The 21986-nt window shown below is 53.8% G+C and overlaps 1 protein-coding gene across 1 annotated transcript in view; it reads left to right on the top strand.

The window, feature by feature from the left end:
* NLRC5 (NLR family CARD domain containing 5) overlaps positions 1-21617 on the top strand; it is a gene marked incomplete at both ends in the record, with an annotated part of 69722 nt that extends 48105 nt beyond the window's left edge. The window contains 20 exons of the mRNA XM_080703519.1: positions 236-301; positions 1502-1585; positions 1669-1752; positions 4689-4775; positions 5780-5860; positions 6560-6643; positions 6892-6984; positions 8558-8641; positions 9236-9319; positions 14839-14922; positions 16898-16981; positions 17385-17468; positions 17757-17840; positions 17923-18000; positions 18249-18332; positions 18417-18488; positions 18691-18774; positions 20230-20313; positions 20586-20669; positions 21506-21617. Of these exons, the coding sequence (XP_080559645.1) occupies positions 236-301; positions 1502-1585; positions 1669-1752; positions 4689-4775; positions 5780-5860; positions 6560-6643; positions 6892-6984; positions 8558-8641; positions 9236-9319; positions 14839-14922; positions 16898-16981; positions 17385-17468; positions 17757-17840; positions 17923-18000; positions 18249-18332; positions 18417-18488; positions 18691-18774; positions 20230-20313; positions 20586-20669; positions 21506-21617 (1681 nt within the window). The remainder of the gene's footprint in view (positions 1-235; positions 302-1501; positions 1586-1668; positions 1753-4688; positions 4776-5779; positions 5861-6559; positions 6644-6891; positions 6985-8557; positions 8642-9235; positions 9320-14838; positions 14923-16897; positions 16982-17384; positions 17469-17756; positions 17841-17922; positions 18001-18248; positions 18333-18416; positions 18489-18690; positions 18775-20229; positions 20314-20585; positions 20670-21505) is intronic.
* Positions 21618-21986: the final 369 nt, after the last annotated feature.

The following is a 21986-nucleotide window of genomic DNA, read 5'->3' as shown; positions in this document are numbered from 1 at the left end:
GGATCATCATTCCCACCACCAATGCCCGGGTACCATGAAGAGCAGGGAGTCCATGGGGAAGACTAGGTTTTACATACCCAGAATGGCCATTTCCTCAGTCAGCAGGGGCCCTTCCTCCTGTGACTTCCCCCTCCCTTGTCCCTGTGGGCACAGCCCCCTCCCTTCTTGGGTCCCTGGGTGCCTAGGATGCTGGCACATCCGGGCACTCTGCTTCCCTGGCCTCCTCTCTCCACAGCCTGGGCCCCAGGCAGGAGTTCCGGATTCACTTCTCCCAGCAGGAGCAGACTGGAGCGGCACTCAGGTAATCCCTGGGGACCATGGGTGCGAGAGGGATGGAGGCCGGGCCTGTGGCCACCTCCTAACTCTAAGTCTTGAGGCTCTGGGGATCACGGTCAAGGTTCTGGAGCCACCTGGAATAAATCCCAGCTGTGTGCGCCTGGACAAGTGACTGTACCTCTCTGTTTCCATTTATCCATACAGTAGGGACCAGAGTACAACCCACCCGTTAGGGTTACTGTGAGTATTAAGTGAGCTAATATGTACAGTGTTTTGGAAGGCCTGGCTCACTGAAGCCCTATGTCAGCTCTTCTCATGACCCCCAGTGGCTCTGGGCTCTGTCTCTCTCTCAGCCTCAGCATCATGACCTTGAGCCAGTTCTGCTTCATGTCTTACTTCAGCTGCAAACATGGCCTCCAAACCTGGTTCTCTTGCCTCTGGCTGGGCCTCCTCCAGTCCACTGTCGCACGGCACTGAGAAGGAGCTTCAGGAAACACGTCTGAGTCTGCCCCCTGCTGCCCTATGTTCTTCTCTGGCTCCCCATGGCCCAGGATGAAGTTCAAGTTCCTTAGCCTGATCATATTCTGTATCCATCGCAGTATGATCCAGCTGTCCCCTCCCACGGTGTTCTTACACACACACACACACACACACACACACACACGCGCGCGCGCGCACACACACACACACACACACACACACACACTTCCTGTCCCATCAGAGTGACTTGCCCTGGGGGGTTCCAGCTGGCCCTTTGCAGCTGACTGTCTGTGAGACGGGTCTGGCTTGGCCATCAGCCATGTGGGGAGAGCAGGAGCCGCTGCTGGGAACCATGGCCACCTCACAAGGGGGCCTGCAGTAAAGTCTCAGGGGTGGAGTCGATGGACCTGGACAGAAACCGGGTCTTCTTCGTTCTCCAGCGGGGTGTCCTGGGTTGGCCAGCCTCCCACCTGCAGACAATGCTATGAGGATTAAATGAGAAGCTGCATGGGGCGGGCCCCCTGTGCAGCCGGGCACTGGCACGCAGCATGGAGCCGGTTCCACAGTCACTGACTTCTAGAACTTTCTTAGCATGAGATCTTCCACAAAGTGACGGGAAGCCCCCCAAGCAGAAGCTGCATCCTGGGCCTTCCTGGGGCCTGCCCTCATAGGTCCTGGGGAGGCTGGGGCAGCGAGGCCTGTGCCCCTCATGGGCCCACTAGGCCCGCTCTGCCTCTGTCCTCAGGCTGAGAGAGTGCAGCTTCCAGCCAGAGCACGTGCCCAGACTGGCCGCCGGCCTGAGCCAGGCCCTGCAGCTGAAGGAGCTCACGTGAGTGGCCTGGCACTACACGCAGTCAGTCATGGGCGGGGGTGCCCTGCCAGAGCACGCCGGTGACTGCCCTCTGTCCCCAGGCTGACCCGGTGTGGCTTGGGCCTGGAGCAGCTGACCAACCTTCTGAGCCTGGTGAAGCGTCCAGCTGGGCTGCTCAGCCTCAGGTACCTCTCTCCCAGCCCAACAGCAGTGCATGCGTGGGGAATTGAGGGGACTGGGGTCCAGGGCCCTGGCCATTTCCTGCATCCAGAACCCTGCCAGGCTCACCCCAGGCACAATGAACCGGTCCCTCCCCACAGTGGGCCCTGAGCTTTGGGGTTTAAGAAATAAAAACTCCAAAAGGATACCCAAGCAAAGATAAGATAATGGAAAATAAGCTGGGCACAGTGGCGCACACTTTTAATTCCAGTACATGGGAGGCTGAGACAGGAGGATCGCAGATTTCTGGCCAGCCTCAGCTCTTTGGGCTCTCTGCAACTTAGCAAGACCCTGTTTCAAAAAAAAGAATAAAAAATAGGGCTGAGGGTGAGGCTAGGAGGTGGAATGCCCTTGGATTCAGTCCCCAGTTCTGGGGGGGGGGGGGAAGTAATAAGGAAAGAAATAAAGAATTTTTTTTAAAAAAATAGGGCTAGGGACATAACTCAGAGGCAGAATGCCTCTGGGTTCGATCCCCATACTATAAATAAATAAATAAATAAATAAATAAATAAATAAATAAATAGCAAACAAACTTGTATCGTCACCATAATTTTTAAAACATTCAGAAAAAGTCTGGGCATGGTGGTGCACACCTATAATCTCAGTACTCGGGAGGCTAAGACAGGAGGGTTGCTGGTTGGAGACCAGTGTACTGTGCCTTTAGCAAGACTTTGTTTCAAATTAAAAATTAAAATAGGGCTGGGGTGTAGCCCAGAAGTAGAGTAGAGTGCTCCTGGGTTCAATATCTAGTCACACACACACACACACACACACACATACACACACACAGAGAGAAATGAACATGCCCAAAAGTAAAGAGAATAATTTTTAAGAATTCCTACTCCATTACTTAGGTTTGACAGTTATTCTTGTTCTGTTTATTCATTTTTATTTTGGGGCTCATGTATTTTCAATTAAACTATGGGCCTCAGAAGACATCACTCTGAAACAAGTCTTTCAAACATAGCCCATTTTCTATAGAATCACGGTTTAGTTAAGCCACCTAAGCAACTCAGTAGCAGCTCCCTCGTGCCATGTAGTTCCTGGTCTAATCTACGATTTTTCCATTGTCCCCACATGGGACAGCTGGCTTGGGGGGTCAAGGACCCAGGCCAGGCCCACGTTTGCATGGGGCATGGGCTTTTCTCATTCTTCTAGTCCAGACCACTGTGCCTTGGACAGCCTCCTCCTGGCCCTGTCTGCTCATTTCCTAGCCAGCTGCAGGGCTTGGTCCACAACCCTCGACTGTTCTGTAAAACTAGATATTAGCTAGGAAGACTCCATGAGACAAGTTTACATATCTGTACCCAAAACGCGGACTTCGCAGACAGTGATGTGCATGGCTCCTCGCAGCCCAGGATGATGCAAAGGAGATTTTGTTGTTCCCCAAAACCATATTTTTTAAAACTTATAGTAAAATACAGATAACAAATTTTACCACCTTTTTTTTTTTTTTACAGTGCTGGCATGGAACCTAGGGCCTTGTGTATGTTAGGCAAGCCCTGTGCCACTGAGCTATACATCCAGCCTGAGATTTACCATCTTGAGGATTTTTAAGTGTCCAGCTAAGTAGCGTTAAGTACAGTCACATTGTTCTGCAACCAAGATTCAGAACACCTCTCGTCTTGCGAAACTGAAACTCTGTACCCAATATAGACAACAACTCCCCACTTCCATTTCCTATCTCTGTGAATATGACTTCTTCAGGCACCCTACTAAATGGAACCATACTATGTTTTCTCTTTTGTGCCTGGCTTATTTCCCTTAGCATAATACCTTCAAGGTCCATCCTAGGGGTAGCATTTGTCAGGATGTCCTTCCTTTTTAAGGCCTGAATAATATTCCATTCTACGGATGGATAGACCACAGTTTGTTTACCCACTCATCTTCTGGTGGATGCTTGGGTTGCTGCCACTTTTGGCTTGTGAATAATGCTGGTATGAACATGGGTATCCAAATAGATCTTCATGTCTGTGCATTCAGTTCTGTTGGATTACACAAAATAACATTTTATTTATTTATTTATTTTATTTATTTATTTTTTTATGTGGTACTGGGGTTGGAACCCAGGGGCTTTTTACCTCTGGGCTATCCTCCCAGACCTATTTTATACTTTATTTGGAAACAGGGTCTCACTAAGTTGTTGAGAGCCTCACTAAGTAGCTGAGGCTGGCTTTGAACCCGTGCGATCCTCCTGTCTCAGCCTCCCAAGCGCAGGGATTACAAGCGTGTGCCACCACGGCCAGCTAAATTAACATTTTAAAAGACAACATTTCTAAGCCCAAAGGTAATATGTACCCAATGTAGAAATTTGTGGAAAATACAGGACATAAAGGAGAAAAGAGTGTTGGAAAAAAAACTGCAACATAACTCTAAAGAAGGAATTCTTTAAATATAACTTTTTTCTGCTTCTAAATTAACGCATGATGTTATAGGACATTTGTAAAATATAGAAACTTTAGAAGAAATAAAATAAAAACCACTCATGAGAATTCTACCATATAAACAGCCACCATAAACATTTAATATATTTTCTTCATATCTTTATCTCCCGCCTTCTCCCTATTTTTCCTTTTTTAAATATAAAATTGGGATCTTATTTTATATACAATTTGGTTTCCTTGTCTTTGCCAGGCATAACATTATGTGAATCTTTTCTTAAATCTAAAGATGCTGTTTTTTTTTTTAAATTACTTTCCATTTGGATTGCTGCAAAATGATTGCTAGAGTAGGACTTCCATCTCTTTTTTTATACTTATGCCTAATTGTGTAATTTTATAGTTTTAAAAATAAACTCAAACTCAAAAAGCCTGCAGGCCCCTCCTGGCACTACCCCTACCCAAGGGCTGATTAGCTGCTGCTCACCGTGGGGGCCTTATCCGTGTGTCCTCTTCTGTGACAGGGCGGAGGAGCCGTGGGTGGGCAGGGCCGGGCTGCCTGCCCTGCTAGAAGTCTGTGCGCAAGCCTCAGGCCACATCACGAAGATAAGGTGAGTCCAGGGAGCCGGGCTCTTGCAATTCACCTTCCATGATCACTGGGCCCTTCCTTTGATCTCCCCTCATCCAGCCGGATCCCTTGCCCTGTGCCCTGTGCTCTGTGGGGTACTAGCTGTGTCCCCAGCAAGCTCTCTGTGTCCTCAAGATGGCAGGAGTTTCTAGTGCATAAAGGCCGTACCCGCCTCTTGGGACTTGTGAGTAGTCGAGCCACAGAGTCAGGCAGAAGACAGCCCGGGATTCAAAGCAAAGGCTTCGGGATCCGGGCAGACACAGCTGGCCTCCTTACTGGTTTTCTGGAAGTGTCCCTGGATGCAGTGACAGGCCATGGCTCTGTGGCCAGAATGGACAGAAGGACGTGGAGCAGCCGAGCAGAGGCATCCACGCCACTGACCTGTGTCAAAGCATCTCAGCTCTGGGCCCATTACTGTGCCTCTCTGACCTTGACCTCGGCCTCCCACTCTAAAAAGACAATATCCTGACATACCACCTGGGCTGGCGGCTCAGTGGGCATGAGTGTGGATAGTTCTGAGGGCTGCCCCACCCACGCTTTCCTCCAGGGAGGACCAAGGAAGGGTCGAGGGAGGCTTTAGCATCCTTGGCCTTCTCCCAGAGGAACACACACACACACACACACACACACACACACACGAGCCTGACACTTAGGCAAAGCAGGCAAGGTCAGGGTGCAACCTGCAGACAAATCCCCTGCTCCACCCTTGCCCACACAGTGGCCCCTGAGCACCTTCCTTGGAAGATTCTAGAACTGCCCTTGGATGCCTGCAGTGACTCCATCATGCTCTGAACAGCCTCAACTTAGTCACTTAAAATTGCTGAAAGGCAGCACTTTGGGTACTGGGGCTTTCCCGTCCCAGCTGGCTGCACTGGGGGCACAGGGACAGGCAGAGGGCCAGGGAGCTCGGGCGGAGGCCCCGCAGCCCCAGGCCAGCTCTGCCCGCCAGGGAAGGCTGCGGCATCTGAGGTGCCTCTTTGCCTGCAGCATCTCTGAGACCCAGCAGCAGCTCTGCGTCCAGCTAGAATTTCCTCACCAGGAAGAGAATCCGGAGGCTGTGGCCGTCAGGTGGGACCCAGCACCCAGGGCCCATGGGAGTGGCTGGTGGCAGAGAGGGGGGACATGGCCGCTTCTGACCAGCATCCCGCTCAGAGTCCTTGATGTCCAGTCCTCTGATGGCCCGGGAGGTCTGCTCCCCATGTTCGCCGTCCCCACCCCAGGCCTCGGATCCCAGCCTGGCAGCCCTGGCAGCTGTCAGTTCTGCAAGCACCACCTCGTGCTGTTTGAGGGCAGGCCTTTGCACAGGCTCTTTCCTCTGCCCAGAAGGTTCTTTTCCTGCCTACCTTTTTTCTACCTTTTCTTTTCACCTGGCTATACTTCTTCACCCTTTCATTCTCAGCTTGAATCCCCTTACTTGAAGGAAGCCCCTGACCCCTAGTCTCGGTCCAACCCTCCATCGTTTACTTCCATAGATGCTCAGATTCATAGCACCCGCGTGTACACAGTCTAGGGACTAGAACGTGGCTGCATCTCAGCCCAACTCACCTCCTTGCTGGATGCCGTCTCGTGCCGTGAACAGCCTGCGTGGCCATCCCAGCTGCCCCGTGTGGACCCCTCCTTCACAGTATACTCGGCATTGAAGAGCAGATTGTGGGACTTTATCTGACAGCATGGGCTCACACCTCTACCCTAAGCTCCATGAAGGCAGGGACCGAAGCCCTCCTCCTGGGCAGGTGTTCAGTGACCGGCCTCCCTGTCTGCCTCCAGGTTGGCTCACTGTGACCTCAGGACCCACCGTGGCCTTCTTGTCAAACGGCTGATGGAGACGTGCTCCAGGCTGCGGCAGCTCAGGTGTGCCCCGGAAACACAGTCTGAGGCCCGGAGTTCTCTGCTTAACCCAGTGCCAGTTCCGGGACACTTGTGACCCAGCACTGTCCCATCCTCTGCAGGAGGGACTCACGCTTGGCCCCAGAAGTGGGAATTAGGGGAAACCAGGATGGCATGGGGGGGGTTCTCAGGTGGTACTCCCCCATTGGTAGGCAATGCCCCCGACATGTGTCCAGCTTGAAATCCTCTGGAATGTTTTTGGGTCTTTACAGCTTGTCCCAGGTTAACCTCTGTGATGACACCCATGCCAGCGCCCTGCTGCTGCAGAACCTCCTGCTGGCCCTCAAGGGGCTGAGGACCTTCAGGTACAAAGACAGGCCTTCTCTTGGCCCTGCATCCCTGCCCTTCCCGACATCCTCCGCGGGCCCCCCAACCTCAGCCTCTGCATCCTGCCCTGTGGGCAAGTGTCATGGGGTTCTGGAGATGACGTCAGAGGCTCAGCTCAGAGAAAACCTCAGCCACACTGAGCCACGTGGCGAGCAAGTCACTCCCCTTTCAAGGTTCTCTCTTCTCTTCCTTTTTTCTTTGGAAATAGTTGCATACTTGGGAGGCTGAGACAGGAGGAGTGAGCATAATTTTGAGGCTAGCCTCAGCAACTTATCCAGACTCTGTTTCAAAACAAAAAAAAATAAAAAAAAAGGCTGGGGTATAGCTCCCCTGGGTCCAGTCATTCTGTATACATAGCTGCAAACTAAGACTGGGAGGAATTTCTACATACCTTTTGCCCAAACTCATCCCTTGATAGTATTTTTTCACTGCTCATTGCTTCCCTCCGGTCCCTCCCTCTTCTCCCCCATCCCCTTTGAACCACTGGAGAATAAATTGCATAATCATGCCCCCTGACCCATTAATATTTCAGTGAATTTCCTAAGATCAAGGATGTTCTTTTCCATAATCCAGTAAAACGATAAAACTCAAGAAGTTTAATACTGCCATGCTACTATTATCTAAACTGTAGTTTGTACTTCAATTCTACCAGTGGTCCCAGTAACAGTACCTACTACTTTTATTTTTTCTGTTCTGGAGGCAATCCAGGATCACATACTGAATTTGCACTCCTCCCCCCAACCCCTCTCTCTGTCTCTCTTTTCTTTTTTAGAACTGGGAATTGAACCCAGGGCTGTTCTACCTCTGAGTTATACCTCCAGCCCTTTCTTTATTTTTTTTTTCATTTTCTGAAACAGGATTTCACTAGGTTGCCGAGAGTCTCACTATGTTGCTGAAGCTGGCCTCAAACCTGTGATCCTTCTGTCTCAGTCTCCCAAGTAGTGTCATCTCTCTTTCTTCTCCTTCTTGGGACAGTCCTTCAACCCTTCTTTGTGTTTGTTGACCCTGTCTGACATTTGTGGGCCAGTTATGTTGTAGAACGTCTTTCATCTTTTCTCGGGTGACTCCTCCTGCCTTGGGCAGGCCTATCACACCAGCGATGCCCTGTCTTCTTGGTGGCTAGCATGGGTATCCTGTTCTTCCTCAAACCTTCATCCAGGAATTTTCTGATCCATTGATCATTCTCACCCACAATTGTCAGTATGACAGTCGCAAAGTGGAGCTTTTCTCACTCTCAACCCAATGCATCAAGAATAAACTCTCCAGGCCAATAGATCTTTGACTCCTTTCCAATACTTGCTCTAAAGATGCAGAGTCGTGGTGGACCCCGGCACTAGCTAGACAGGGTGATGCCCAGCTCACTTGCTACCTGGTTTAGCAGCTGGTCCAGGTTCCAGCCTCCAACTACATCTTGACTTGGAGACTTAGGAAAGCAAGAAGCCTCCCACAGCATCTGTCCCCAAGAACTGCATCCCCAGCCTCTGTTCCCAGCTCCCAGAGCTCCTGAGCCCAGGGCTCCTGCCTGACCTGCTGCCCTTTGACCCCCACCAGGCTGACCTCCAGCTGCGTGAGCACCGAGGGTCTTGCCTGCCTGGCGTCCAGTCTCCGCCACTGCCACCACCTGGAGGAGCTGGAGTGAGTCACAGGGTGCAGGGACCTGGGAAGGGGCAGCCCAGCCAAGGCACCAGCCATGAGGTGGGGAGGGTAGGTAGGGCAGATAGCGGGGCTGCCACCTGCTGCTGCTCTCCTGAGGTAGCCCTGTGCTTCTGAGCGTGGCCCAGGCAAGGCTGAGTGCTGTGTCCTTGGTCTCAGCTTCTCCACTGCCCTTGGAGTGGCTCTGGCCAAATAACTATTCCCCTCTGGGCCAGGCTGGCATGTCTATAAAAACGGGGCTCATAATCCTGACTCTGCCTAGGCTGGCTGTGAAAACCAGGGTGCAGAGTCCCTGTGTGTGTGTCCCCCGTCCCCGCCTTCATCTCTGCAGTCTTCATCCACGGCATCCTTTAGCAGCTCAGTCAGCTAGGTGCCACGGCCCCTCCTGCAGGGACCACAGGACGCTGTCCTAGAGCTGGGAATGCCCCAGCGAGCCCAGACAACAAGGCGGACCCCACTCTGGAGACTCAGAGCTGGCCTCCCGGGGCCTGCGGGGCCGAGGGGCTGAGAGACAGCTTGCTCCGCTCCAGGCCGGGCAGGCTGGGCCAACCCCCACCTGTGCTTGGTCCCCTCCAGCTTCTCCAACAGTCAGTTCAGTGAAGAGGCCACTGAGGCGCTGGTCGCAGCCCTCGAGGGGAAGGGACAGCTGAAGAGGCTAAAGTAAGTGGGGTGGGAGAGGGCCGGGAGGGGACGGGAGGAGGGCATGCCTAGGAATTCTTGTCTCTCTTGTGGGCACACACTGTCAAGTCTCTGGATTGGCTCAGGTGAGCTAAATACCTCCCAAGCTCTTGCACCCCTTTCCTGGCTCTCAGTATCATGATGCTTGGTGACGGGAAGCAGAATGTCAAACTCAAACCAACCCAAGCCTGGAGTTTACTGGCTTATGTCATGGAAATTGCAAGGCAATTGGCTTCAGGCATGACTGGCTCCAGGGGCTGGTTAATGATCAGGTCCTTTCTCTTTTCTCTTTCAGTTTCCTTCATAGATAGGCTTATTTTAAGCTGCAAACTTATTTTCTCCTACTTTAATGGAAAGGGAGCACCTTTCTCCTATGGTTCCAAAAGGCCTTAGATTGGGTCACATGCTCACCCCTAAACTAGTCACTGTGCCTCTAAGCACCAAATATTCTCACTGTGGCTCTAAGCTACACATAACAAGTCACATGTTCATCCTATCATCGGGACTTAGAGAGTGATGTTTCACGGTGTTATTAACAGAAGCAGTGGAACAAACTCTGGGCAGAAAACCCCATAGATGTCCACTGACATTTGTTTACAGTCATCACCTTAGTAACCAGCAACTTTCACTGTCCCCCATAATTTGGAATCCCCAAATTCTTAGAAATGCCAGAAACAGACTCAGTTCAAAAGACAAACCCTAGCCGGGTGTGGTGGTGCACACTTGTAATCCCTGCATTTGGGAGGCGGAGACAGGAGGATCGCGCAGGTTTGAAGTCAGCCTTGCTGGCTTAAGAGACACTGTTTCCAAATAAAAAAATATATAAAACAGGTCTGGGAGTGTAGTCCGGAGGTAGAAAGGCTTCCAGGAACCCCAGTACCACACACACACACACACACACACAAAGACAAACCCTGCATGGATTCCTGTGTAGACAGTATCTACACACACACACACACACACACACACACACACACACACACACACACACGGATGGCATTTCCTGCTTTTCATCTCTCAGTTTTTCTGATGACCAAAAATACACCCTGGTTATTTAAAAAAAAGTTCCATCATTGTAGAAATATGTAACAAAGAGCATGAAATCCCCTGGAGATAGCACTCCCTAGAGAAAACTTCTGGGAACAGATTGTGGATTTTTCTCTCCATATGTCTTGGATGCAGTTTAAACATGACCTTTGGGCCTTTTGTCCTGTAACAATGAGATTTTTCCACTTGGTCCCTCTTGGCTTGTTCTGGGGAGATGCAGAGGGTTATGGAGACTTTATACCACAGGGTTCGCCTGTCTTCACAGAACTCCTTCCCTCGTCTGTGTCTGTCTGTCTGTCTGTCTCTCTCTCTCTCTCTCCCCCCCCCGCCCCATTTATTTGGTACTGGAGATAGAATCCAAGGTCATTCTACCTCTAGGCTATACCCTGAGCACTCCCACTTTTTTTTTTTTTTAATAATGTCTCACCAGGTTGCTAAAAGTCCAGCTATGTTGCTGAGACTGGCCTTGAATTTGTTATCCTTCTGTCTCAGCCTCCTAAGTACTGGGATTACAGCTCTGCTCTACCATGCCAGCACATTTCTTTGACCTTTCCTATGTGCCCTCATCCCTGTTCAGCCTTCAGGAAACTCTCATTTGGAGTTGAGAGGCCCAGTGAGGTCATTCATTGGCTTGTTCATGCATTTGACAAATGTGTATCAGAGACACCTGGGCTGGGGCTAGGAGCTTGCAGTGCTGCAGGAAACAGGATAGAAGTGTCCAGGCCCCATCCCCATGGCCTGGGGGCCTTGCCTCTTCTGACTTCCAGGTACCGATGCTACCCCTTGGATGCTATCCCTTGCCCCCTACTGCCTGAGTTATCCTGTCTATAAAATGGGCATAAGAGTGGTGCATGCCTGTAATCCCAGTACTTGTGAGACTGAGACAGGAGGATCATAGGTTAGAGACCAGCCTCAGCAATTTAGTGAGACCCTTTCTCAAAATTAAAATTAAAAAGGGCTCGTGGTGTAGCTTAGAGGTAGAGCACCCCTGGGTTCAATCTCCAGTACCCTGGGGCCTCGAGGCCAGGATAAGAGCCTGCCGAGGGGTTAGGCCGGTGCTGGGGCCAGCGAGGCCGGCATCGGAGCCTGCCGTGAGGCAAGGCCATTACGGGGGCCTCCAAGGCCAGGATAAGAGCTTGCCGAGGGGTTAGGCCAGTGCTGTGGCCAACGAGGCCGGCAGCGGAGCCTGCCGTGAGGCATGACCAGTGCTGGGGCCTCCGAGGCCGGGATCGGAGAATGCCGAGGGGTTAGGCCGGTGCTGGGGCCAGCGAGGCCGGCATCGGAGCCTGCCGTGAGGCAAGGCCGGTACTGGGGCCTCCGAGGCCAGGATAAGAGCCTGCTGAGGGGTTAGGCCGGTGCTGGGGCCAGCGAGGCCGGCATCGGAGCCTGCCTTGAGGCATGACCAGTGCTGGGGCCTCTGAGGCCGGGATCGGAGCCTGCCGAGGGGTTAGGCCGGTGCTGGGGCCAGCGAGGCCGGAATCGGAGCCTGCCTTGAGGCAAGGCCGGTACTGGGGCCTCAGAGGCCGGGATCGGAGCCTGCCGAGGGGTTAGGCCGCTGCTGGGGCCAGTGAGGCCGGCATCGGAGCCTGCCTTGAGGCAAGGCCGGTACTGGGGCCTCCGAGGCCAGGATAAGAGCCTGCCGAGGGGTTAGGCCGGTGCTGGGGCCAGCGAGGCCGGCATCGGAGCCTGCCTTGAGGCAAGGCCGGTACTGGGGCCTCGAGGCCAGGATAAGAGCCTGCCGAGGGGTTAGGCCGGTGCTGGGGCCAGCGAGGCCGGCATCGTAGCCTGCCGTGAGGCAAGGCCGGTACTGGGGCCGCCAAGGCCAGGATAAGAGCTTGCCGAGGGGTTAGGCCGGTGCTGGGGCCAGCGAGGCCGGCATCGGAGCCTGCCGTGAGGCAAGGCCGGTACTGGAGCCTCCGAGGCCAGGATAAGAGCCTGCTGAGGGGTTAGGCCGGTGCTTGGGCCAGCGAGGCCGGCATCGGAGCCTGCCTTGAGGCATGACCAGTGCTGGGGCCTCCGAGGCCGGGATCGGAGCCTGTCAAGGGGTTAGGCCGGTGCTGGGGCCAGCGAGGCCGGCATCGGAGCCTGCCGTGAGGCAAGGCCGGTACTGGGGCCAGTGAGGCCGGCATCGGAGCCTGCCTTGAGGCAAGGCCGGTACTGGGGCCTCTAGGCCAGGATAAGAGCCTGCCGAGGGGTTAGGCCGGTGCTGGGGCCAGCGAGGCCGGCATCAGAGCCTGCCTTGAGGCATGACCAGTGCTGGGGCCTCCGTGGCCAGAATCGGAGCCTGCCAAGGGGTTAGGCCGGTGCTGGGGCCAGCGAGGCCGGCATCGGAGCCTGCCTTGAGGCAAGGCCGGTACTGGGGCCTCCGAGGCCAGGATAAGAGCCTGCCGAGGGGTTAGGCCAGTGCTGGGGCCAGTGAGGTCGGCATCGGAGCCTGCCTTGAGGCAAGGCTGGTACTGGGGCCTCTAGGCCAGGATAAGAGCCTGCCGAGGGGTTAGGCCGGTGCTGGGGCCAACGAGGCCGGCAGCGGAGCCTGCCGTGAGGCATGACCAGTGCTGGGGCCTCCGAGGCCGGGATCGGAGCATGCCGAGGGGTTAGGCCGGTGCTGGGGCCAGCGAGGCCGGCATCGGAGCCTGCCGTGAGGCCTGGCCGGTACTGGGGCCTCCCAGGCCAGGATATGAGCCTGCCTAGGGGTTAGGCCGGTGCTGGGGCCAGCGAGGCCGGCATCGGAGCCTGCCTTGAGGCATGACCAGTGCTGGGGTCTCCGAGGCCGGGATCGGAGCCTGCCGAGGGATTAGGCCGGTGCTGGGGCCAGCTAGGCCGGCATCGAAGCCTGCTGTGAGACATTACCAGTGTTGGGGCCTCCAAGGTCGGGACCAAAGCCAGCTTAGGGGTTTGACCGGTTCAGGGGCCAGCGAGACCAGAACTGGGTCCTCACATGAGGCAAGGCCGCTGCTTGAGCCAGCGAGGTCTGGATCAGTCCACTGAGTAGCCAGGCCACTACTGGGACCATCAAGAGTGGGATTGGTACTTGCAACGCAGCATGCACAGAGAAATATCGCAGAAAATATAAATCAGACGCTTCTCTTAATCAGCAATAACTAGGAGGAAAAGGGCAACAGGAAGAGGTTGAGCTATAGAAAGGGCCCTATAGTGAAGCAACTAATGTGACCAATCAGAGGGTATGTAATACTGGAGGACGGAGCCTCTTTAAAACGCAGGAGGTACATAAACAAATATATCAAAGTAAATCACCAAAGAAGTGTGGGATGGAGGGAGGGGGAGGGAATGGGACGGGGGGCTGGAGGAGGGCTAATTGGATGATGTGTGCTTGTATATCCTCTCAAGTCTTGTACTCCAATGTGATTGATATATGACTACAATGCACCAATTTAAAAAATAAATTAATTAAAAAAAAAAAAATCTCCAGTACCCTCCCCCGCACACACACACAAAATGGGGGCTGCTGAATGTGTAGCTCAAAGGTAAAATGCCCCTGAGCTCAATCCCTAATACCAAAAAAGAAAGAGAAAAAAGTAGGCATAAGGATGTCTGAGAGGAGGTGATGGATCCACGGCGCCCAGAGGCCTCTTCAAATTCCAGATCTATCACATCTGAGTGTCTCCTCTCTTGGGCAGCTCCCCTCAAATCCAACCAGCTTCTTCAGCTGTCTACATGCAGCAGACTGCTCAGGGGCCTGGACCCAGATTAGGAAGCACACCTGGGCTCAGTTCCTGCTAGGGTGATTAACTGTCCCAGTTTGCTGGGGCTGCCCCAGTTTTAGCACTAAAAGTTGCATATTCTGCAAAACTTGTAGTCCTAGGCAAACCAGGACGGTTGATCACTCCTCTCTCTACCTGGCACTGTGTAAGCTTGTGCAAGCTCCTGAACCTCTTTCAGCTTGAGTCTTAACCGAGGATAAGAGCAGTCCCATGTTCTGGGGTGGATGTGAGGATTAAATGAGGTAATACACCGTGAGTGCTTCAAGCCAAGCCTGGCAGAAGCGTGGGCTCCCACCCAGGCCGGGAGCCTCACTGAACAAGATCTCGTGGGAAACACGAGGCTGGGGCGCAGGAAGGGAAATCCTGCAGCCTCGCCATCTGTTCCTGCTGCTGCTCCCTGTGAGCGATCTCAAGCCCCCAACTCAGCTCAGTGCTCCTGGTCTATAAACAGAGATGACAGTAAGTCCGCCTTTCGAGATGGCGATCCGGCACTCAACATTCCGTGCGACTGCCATGACTCCACCATCAGTCCAGTTCCCATTTGTTTTAGAACACAGACCTGCCGCCTGCGTGACCCCAGTGCCTCGTTTTGCACTGTGTGGATGTAAACGGCTATCTTGGTGGTCCCGGGGCATGCTGTGCACAGAGGCCTGGAATCCTGGGACTGGATGGGACCGCTACCCGCACCCCACCCCCAGCAATGCCTAATTCATCTGTTCTCTTCTCCTCCAGCCTCAGTCACCTTCCACTAGGCAGTTCCACGCTGGCCATGCTCACCCGAGGCTTGAGTCACATGACACTCCTGCAGAGCCTCCAGTGAGTGACCCGGTGAACCATGGGAATAAGTGGGAGGCCACGCCCACTGGGTTGGGAAACACCAATAGAGAAACACCAGGCCCCTCCTGCTGACCCTCCTTGGCTCCCTTCTGTGGACATCCCTGCCTGCGCCCTCCCAGGGCACTGCCCACTGCTCTTGCTTCCGGTTACCACCAGCTTCCTCCTGGTGGCAAAAGTGACCTGAAAGGGTTCTGTCCAGATCCCAGAACAGCCCTTTTTGTGCAAACACTCCTCCTTGGGTGCTCATTAAGATGCAAATTCGAGCCAGGCCTTGTAGTGCACACCTGTAATCTCAGTAATCTCAGTACTTGGGAGGCTGAGACATGAGGATCGAAGGGTTAAGGTCAGCCCCAGCAATTTAGTGAGACCCTATTTCCAAATAAAGAATAAAATAAGGGTGGTGGCGCACGCTTATAATCCCAGCATTTAGGAGGCTGAGACAGGAGGACCACAGTTCGTGGACAGCCTCACCTACTTAGTGAGGCCCTCCGCAACTACTAATGAGACCCTGTTTCAAAATAAAGAATAAAAACTAGGGCTGAGGGTGTAGCTTGGAGGTAGAGTGCCCCCTGGGTTTCGTCCCCAGTACCTCTAAAAATATATATATAGAGAGAGAGCTGGGGGGAACTGTAGCTCAGATGTAGAAGGTCTCTGGGTTCAATCCCCAGAACCACACACAAAAAAAAAGATGCACACCTGGACCTGCCAAGCGCTGTATGCATATATTAACGCATACTTTGAATCTCACTAGAATAGACTACAAAGCACCAATAGAAGTATTTTAAAAAATGCAAATCTAGGCCTCACAGGTCTGGTTGCTGGGTTCCACATTTCCAACAAGCTCCCAGGCCTTGCCAGTCCTGGGGGCCACGGACCACACTTTGAGAAGCCAGGGTCCCGACTCGGTTCTAGGGGCCTTGCCATCCTCCACTCGCAGTTCCCACTCCCTGCCCAATTTGACAAACACATGCTACAGTCTTTTAGGGGTGTGGTTTTTCAAAATATGAAACATCACAACAAAAATCCAAAAGCGTCGCTTTGGTTTTACTCGAGTCTACACCCGACTCCAGCCAAGTAGAGAAAGTAGGAGGCGGGCGAGGGCCTGGGAGGGCCTCAGTACAGGTCAGCCCACCGCACATTAACGCAGTAAAGGACAGTTTATTCGGCCTGAATTTGCAAAAGACAAGGAAACAAACCGCCTTCAGACAGATGCTGAAGCAGGGGAAAAGACTCGCCGGGGCCGTTCTTTTTAGTTTTGTTCTCCCCACTCACAGAGGCAGGGTAGGGTTGGGGTGCAGAAAAGACTGTAAATCAGGATCGAGGCATAGCCTGCTGCCTGCATAGATAGCACCATAGGTCCTGGCTAGGGAGCCGATTGGATGGAACAGTGGAACCCACATGAACTTAGCACTCAGCCTGGCTGACCTGGGGGCCCCTTATACAGAGGCCAAGGCAGACCCTCAAAATGTAAAGACTGCTCGCAGACCGGGGCTCTGGGTCTCTGTAAGGCTTTCACCAGGCAAAGCTCACCTCTAGGGCTCGGTTCTTACCTGGACACTGGAGACAGTCTGTCCCATCCTGCTCACTGCCCCCCCCCCAAGAAGTTTTGGGAGTGATATATGAGTTTCTGTATATATACAGGCTTTGCAAACTGTAGAGTTAGTGCATAGCATCTGTAAAGGCTGTTAGATTTTATTTTGTTTTGGTCATACTGGAGATTGAACCCAGGGGTTTTCTACCTCCAAGCTATACCCCCAGCCTTTTTTATTTTGTATTTGGAAGCAGGGTCTTGCTAAGTTGCTGAGAGTCTCACTAAATTGCTACGGCTGGCCTCAAACCTGCGATCTTCCTATCTCAGCCTCCCAAGGACTGGGATTACAGGTGGGCACCACTGCGCCCGGCTGGTTGTTAGATTCTTGACTAAGGCCTTGGGGCCTATTCTCTGCTTTGCCAGACTGAACAGGAGCAGTATTGATGACGTCGGTTGCTGCCACCTCTTTAAGGTTCTCAGAGCTGCCACCAGCATGGAGGAGCTGGAGTAAGTTGCCAGTCCTTCTCCCAGACCCATGACAGCTGTGGCAGGAAAAGACCACAAAGCAAGGGGCGACCCCAATGACTCCAATACTTTCTTTGCTTCTTAGCCTCATCTGCCATTTCCATACTGCATAACCACCCCTAGGCTGAGAACATTTGAGACCCAAAGATAGGATGTAGGAGAGTCAATTGCAGCAAGAGGGATTTGGGTCAGACAACAGGAGCACATTCTAAACAGAAGCCAAGAGTTGGGGGTCCTCACCCCACAGGGAGTGATAGGCTCCCTCTGTGTGAGCTGGGGGTCCTCTCTGGATGTCAGCCTCCACTTCTGTTGCGGGAGGGTGGTGGACAAGATGAGGTGGGTTGTGAACTAATGGTTCCGGGCCTCCTGCTTTTCTCTCCCCAAGCTTGAGTCACAACCAGATGGGAGACACTGGTGCCCAGCACTTAGCTGCCATCCTGCCGGGGCTGCCTGAGCTCAGGAGGATAGAGTGAGTGGCCAGCTACCACCCTCAGAGAGACAGGGGCCCGCAGCAGCCACCCACACCAGCCTGGGCCCAGGCTGTCACTGGGCAATCTCTCCTCCCCAGCCTTTGCCTGAGCAGTGGGGCTGGTGGCCCCGGCTCTGACTGTGGGACCTTACCCCACCCTGACCCCTGTTCTCCAAGTCCTTCTGTTCCTTCAGGCTGGGAAGCTGTGGGATGGGGTGGAGTGGGATCTCCAGGGCCCTGCAGTTGTGGGATGGGGGTCAGGGTTTAATGCCTCCCCCCACCATGCAGCCTTTCAGCTAATGGCATTGGCCCAGCCGGGGGAGTGCAGCTGGCCCAGTCCTTCGCTCTGTGCAGGCGGCTGGAGGAGCTGATGTGAGTGTCCCCGCAGGCCCTCTCCCCTGGTGCAGGGCCCCGGGCAGGCCCTGGGCACAGTCTCTCTCTTGTCCTCCTTCAGGCTTGGCCACAATGCTCTGGGGGATCCCACAGCCCTACAGCTGGCTCGTGGGCTGCCTGGGAACCTGAGAGTCCTGCAGTGAGTGTTAATCTCCCCAGTGTATGCAGAGCCTGTGGGAGGGGCCCCTGGGAGCAGGAGGGTCAGAACTCCCCTTGGTTGAACCAGGTCATGCGGGTGGGGAGGGGCCTGGGCTTTCAGCTACCCAGACATTGTGCTTGGGAGGTGAGGTGCTGCAGCCTGAGACATGGCTGAGGGTGAGCCTCTGCAAAGGCCCCCAGTCCACAAGCCATCCCCTAGGCTCCTCTCACCCCCTCCTCTCTCCCCAGCCTGCCATCCATCCATCTGGGCCCAGAGGGGGCACTGAGCCTGGGCCAGGCCCTGGGCAGATGCCTGCAGGTGGAAGAGATCAGGTGAGCGGGGGCCACCCGCCTGGGTGGAGGCCAGGCCAGGGAGGGTCTGGGGCTCCTCTCACAGGTGTCTCCCCTGCCCTGCAGCTTGGCAGAGAACAACTTGGCTGAAGGGGTCCTGCACTTCTGCCAGGGGTTCCCGCTGCTCCGGCGGATGGAGTAAGTAGTGTCCCTGACTGTCTGGGGGACCCCGAGGGGCAGCCCTCATCTGGGGGAGCCTGTTACCTGCAAGGGCCTTCGAGGCAACAGAGGCCTCGGGTACTGGAGCAGGCTGTGCTCCCTGCTGCTCTCATTGCATAAAACGAGGTACTTCCAAAGGTGCCCTGGACTCAGACTCCCATCCATCCCCTTCTCCATCCAGCCTGGTGTCCTGTGTTATCGACGACCAGGTTGCCAAGCACCTCGCTGCCAGCTTCACCCTCTGCCCGGTCCTGGAAGAGATCCTGTGAGTGCATGGATGAGCCCCGAGGGGGACCAGCAGGTGTCAGAGGGCTGGCCCTGGCTTGGCCCACTGTGTGGCGAGACTGGTCCTTTCCTCTCCAGCTGGTCACCCATCTATCGATGGAGAAGCTCATTTTTATTCAAAGTTCCTCCCTAAGAAGTGTTGGCACAAGAGATTTGGTGATGTTGGGCAAAGCTATTGGCCTCTTCTGCCTGATTCCCCCTCTGTTGGGGCAGAGGGGAGCTGGGCTGGACTTCTCTCTAGGTTCTTTGTCCCTGACCTTTTCTTGGTTTATGAAGCTTCCATTTATGAGCTGGTAGTGAAGGGTGATCAACACCTGACCTGCCATGCTGGCTGTGCCCAGCTGCCCCTTGGCATCACACTGGCTCAGACCATGGAGTCCCGCGGCATGACCTCATCACAAACCAGGGTACATGCCAGGACTAGCCTGTACCCCCAACCACAGCATGGGAGAAAATGCTGCTTCTGAAAACACAGGACACAAGTGAATTTAGCACTTTAGGTTTGCATCCTAAAAGTCTTCATCCTTTCCATTACACCAAAGAGAACATCTCAGATGAGGGCCAACCAACCCATCTTTAATGCTTAATGCCAGTGGTCCTCGCGTTTAGCCTGCAAGAGTGAGGCACCATAGGAAGGACACAGGCCCCAGCTACAAGTTTCTACCATTGCTTACACTGTGTTGATTCTCATAACTACTGCTGTGTAGGGTCCCTCACACAGGGTTTCCACTGACAAGAGTAATTAGTGTTTCCTGTTAGATTAATCTCTTAACCAGGTGTGGTGGCTCAGACGTGTAATCCCAGCATGTGGGAGGCTGAGATAGGAGGATCACAGGTTCATGGCCAGCCTCAGCAACTTAGGCCCTTTGCAACCCAGTGAGACCCTGTTTTAAAATAAAAAATAATAAAATAGTGCTGGGGGTATAGCTTGGAGGCTAGAATGCCCCTGGGTTCTGTCCCCAGTAACACACACACACACACACACACACACACACACACACACGATTAATTTCTCAAAGTAGGGGGTGACTTAAAGAAAACTATGAAAAGCATAATGATATCGAAGGTGTATTGATGTGGAAAAGTCTCATCGGAGCGCATGCGTGGCGAAAGTTGGTGGAAGGAGGTTTCCCTGGCCCCACCCTGGAACCTGGGTTCTGACCAGGCTTGGAATCTCAGGTCAGCCAGCCCCTAAGTTATCTGAGTTCTTGAGAGGGGCCAGCTCAGGAATAGGGGATGGGTGGGGAGGAGGAGCCATCGTGCCCTGAGAAGTGTCTGGGGAAGGTGCTCAGTGTAGCGGCCGCTCTGTACCTGTGGATACACCCCTGTCCTGTTGGCCCCACCACCTGTGCACCCCAGGGCCTGCAGACCTGCCCACTGGCTGCCCAGCCCCACGCCTCACGCTCTGCTCTGACCTCAGACTCGCACCTTGCAGGCTGTCCTGGAATCTCCTTGGGGATAAGGCGGCGGCCGAGCTGGCCCAGGTTCTGCCACAGATGGGTCGGCTGAAGAGAGTGGAGTATGAGAGGCACGCCCGGGCGGGAGGGCTGCTGGGGACCACATCTAGGGAAGGCCCGGTGGCCACTGGCTCAGCCCCCACCTCCTGATACACTGCTCCCAGCTCGCCAAGCTTAGCTCTCCTGGGCTCTGGCCTTCAGCCTCCCTGCTGCACCCATCACACACCCATGCACATGCTGGACGCGTGGGGCGGGGTTTCCCCAGGGAAGGAGCATGGGGAAGCCCTCGCCCAGTCTCACGCCTGCCTCTCTCTCCTCCGCTGGCCACTGGAAGCCTGGAGAAGAACCAGATCACAGCTCGTGGAGCTGGGCTCCTGGCTGCAGGGCTGGACCGAGCATCTGGAGTCCAAGTCATCCGGTAACAGAGGCGTGCGGGGGCAGAGGTGGTGGGTGGGCACCCATACCAAGAAGTACTGCCAAGAATGTGGGAGTGAGCAGACACGGATCAAATCTCATGTTTACCATCTACTAGAAATCTCATGTGTCTGTGATATGAGTGGGACCCCTTAGAGATAATGCCCTTGTGCCATGTGCAACATATACAACTGTAGGTGGTATATATTGCACCCAGACATATACACTGGACACATTGTCAGCCCATTGGACGGTTGTCTTTGCATCAGTAGTGCAATCTCTCTGAACCTCAATTTCTCTGTCTGTAAAATGGGGGTAATAATTGTATCTGCCTCAGAGAGTCATCATAAAGACCAAATGAGCTCTGCAGAGGCGGGGCCTTGCTGGAGCGTAGTAAGCACTTACACTGGCAGCTATAATCAGAGCCACTACCTACAGTGGTATGTGTTGCCCATGGCACGAGGGCATTGCATCTACGGGGCCCCACTTGCATCATAGACACATGAGATTTCTAGTAGATGGTGGTAAAGTGTCTTATTCTAGCAAAATTGACCTATTAGGACAATTTTAGAAAATGGAAGTATCTTAAATAAGGGGAAGCTTTTCCTTCTTCGCACAAATGTGTCATATGAACATATCTCTGGCTGGGAACACAGAAGAAGACAGTGGGGGACTCCAAAGGCCGGGTGGGCAGCCATGCTGGTCTAGACTACCTCTGCTGGGTAACTCGACAGGGCTCTTCCACTGTGAGGCCTCAGTCTCCTAGTCTGTAGGCAAGACAAGGGCAGAGAGAAGACAAGAGAGCCTCTCTGGTGCTGATGGCCATCTCTGTGCCCACAGCCTCTGGAACAACCCAGTCCCCCAAAACGTGGCCCAGCTGCTGCAGAGCCAAGAGCCCAGGCTGCACTTTGCCTTCTTTGACGAGCAGCTCCAGGTCCCTCGGAATACTTGATGGCTTTCTCAAGACCCCTGGGATCCAGAAGAATGGTGCCAACTTCTAGCAGAGAAGCTCAGGAAAGGGACCTAAGCAGGCTGCCTGGTGCCTGCATCTTGCACCAGGATGGAGGGGCACGTTCGTCCTGTTACAGTCCTCAGGGAAGACTTCTTTTGGAGACTGGAAGCTTGGTATGGCCAAGGGGATACCCTCCATCATCACGACAAGTGTGACTGGTGGAGATGTGCAGCACCGCGAAGGGGTCATGATGTAGGCATGCCATGACAGGTTGCACATAACAGACCATACATGACTTCTTGACGTGTGGCACTACATGGAACTTGTGGTGTGACACACGTGGTTGGTGGTAAGGGCCCTAGCACTACA

This window comes from Muscardinus avellanarius, assembly GCF_963383645.1.
Source record: "Muscardinus avellanarius genome assembly, chromosome: 10".
Lineage (NCBI taxonomy): Eukaryota > Metazoa > Chordata > Mammalia > Rodentia > Gliridae > Muscardinus > Muscardinus avellanarius.
Note: the sequence above shows the minus strand (reverse complement) of the source record. Positions and strands in the feature narration are given on the sequence as shown.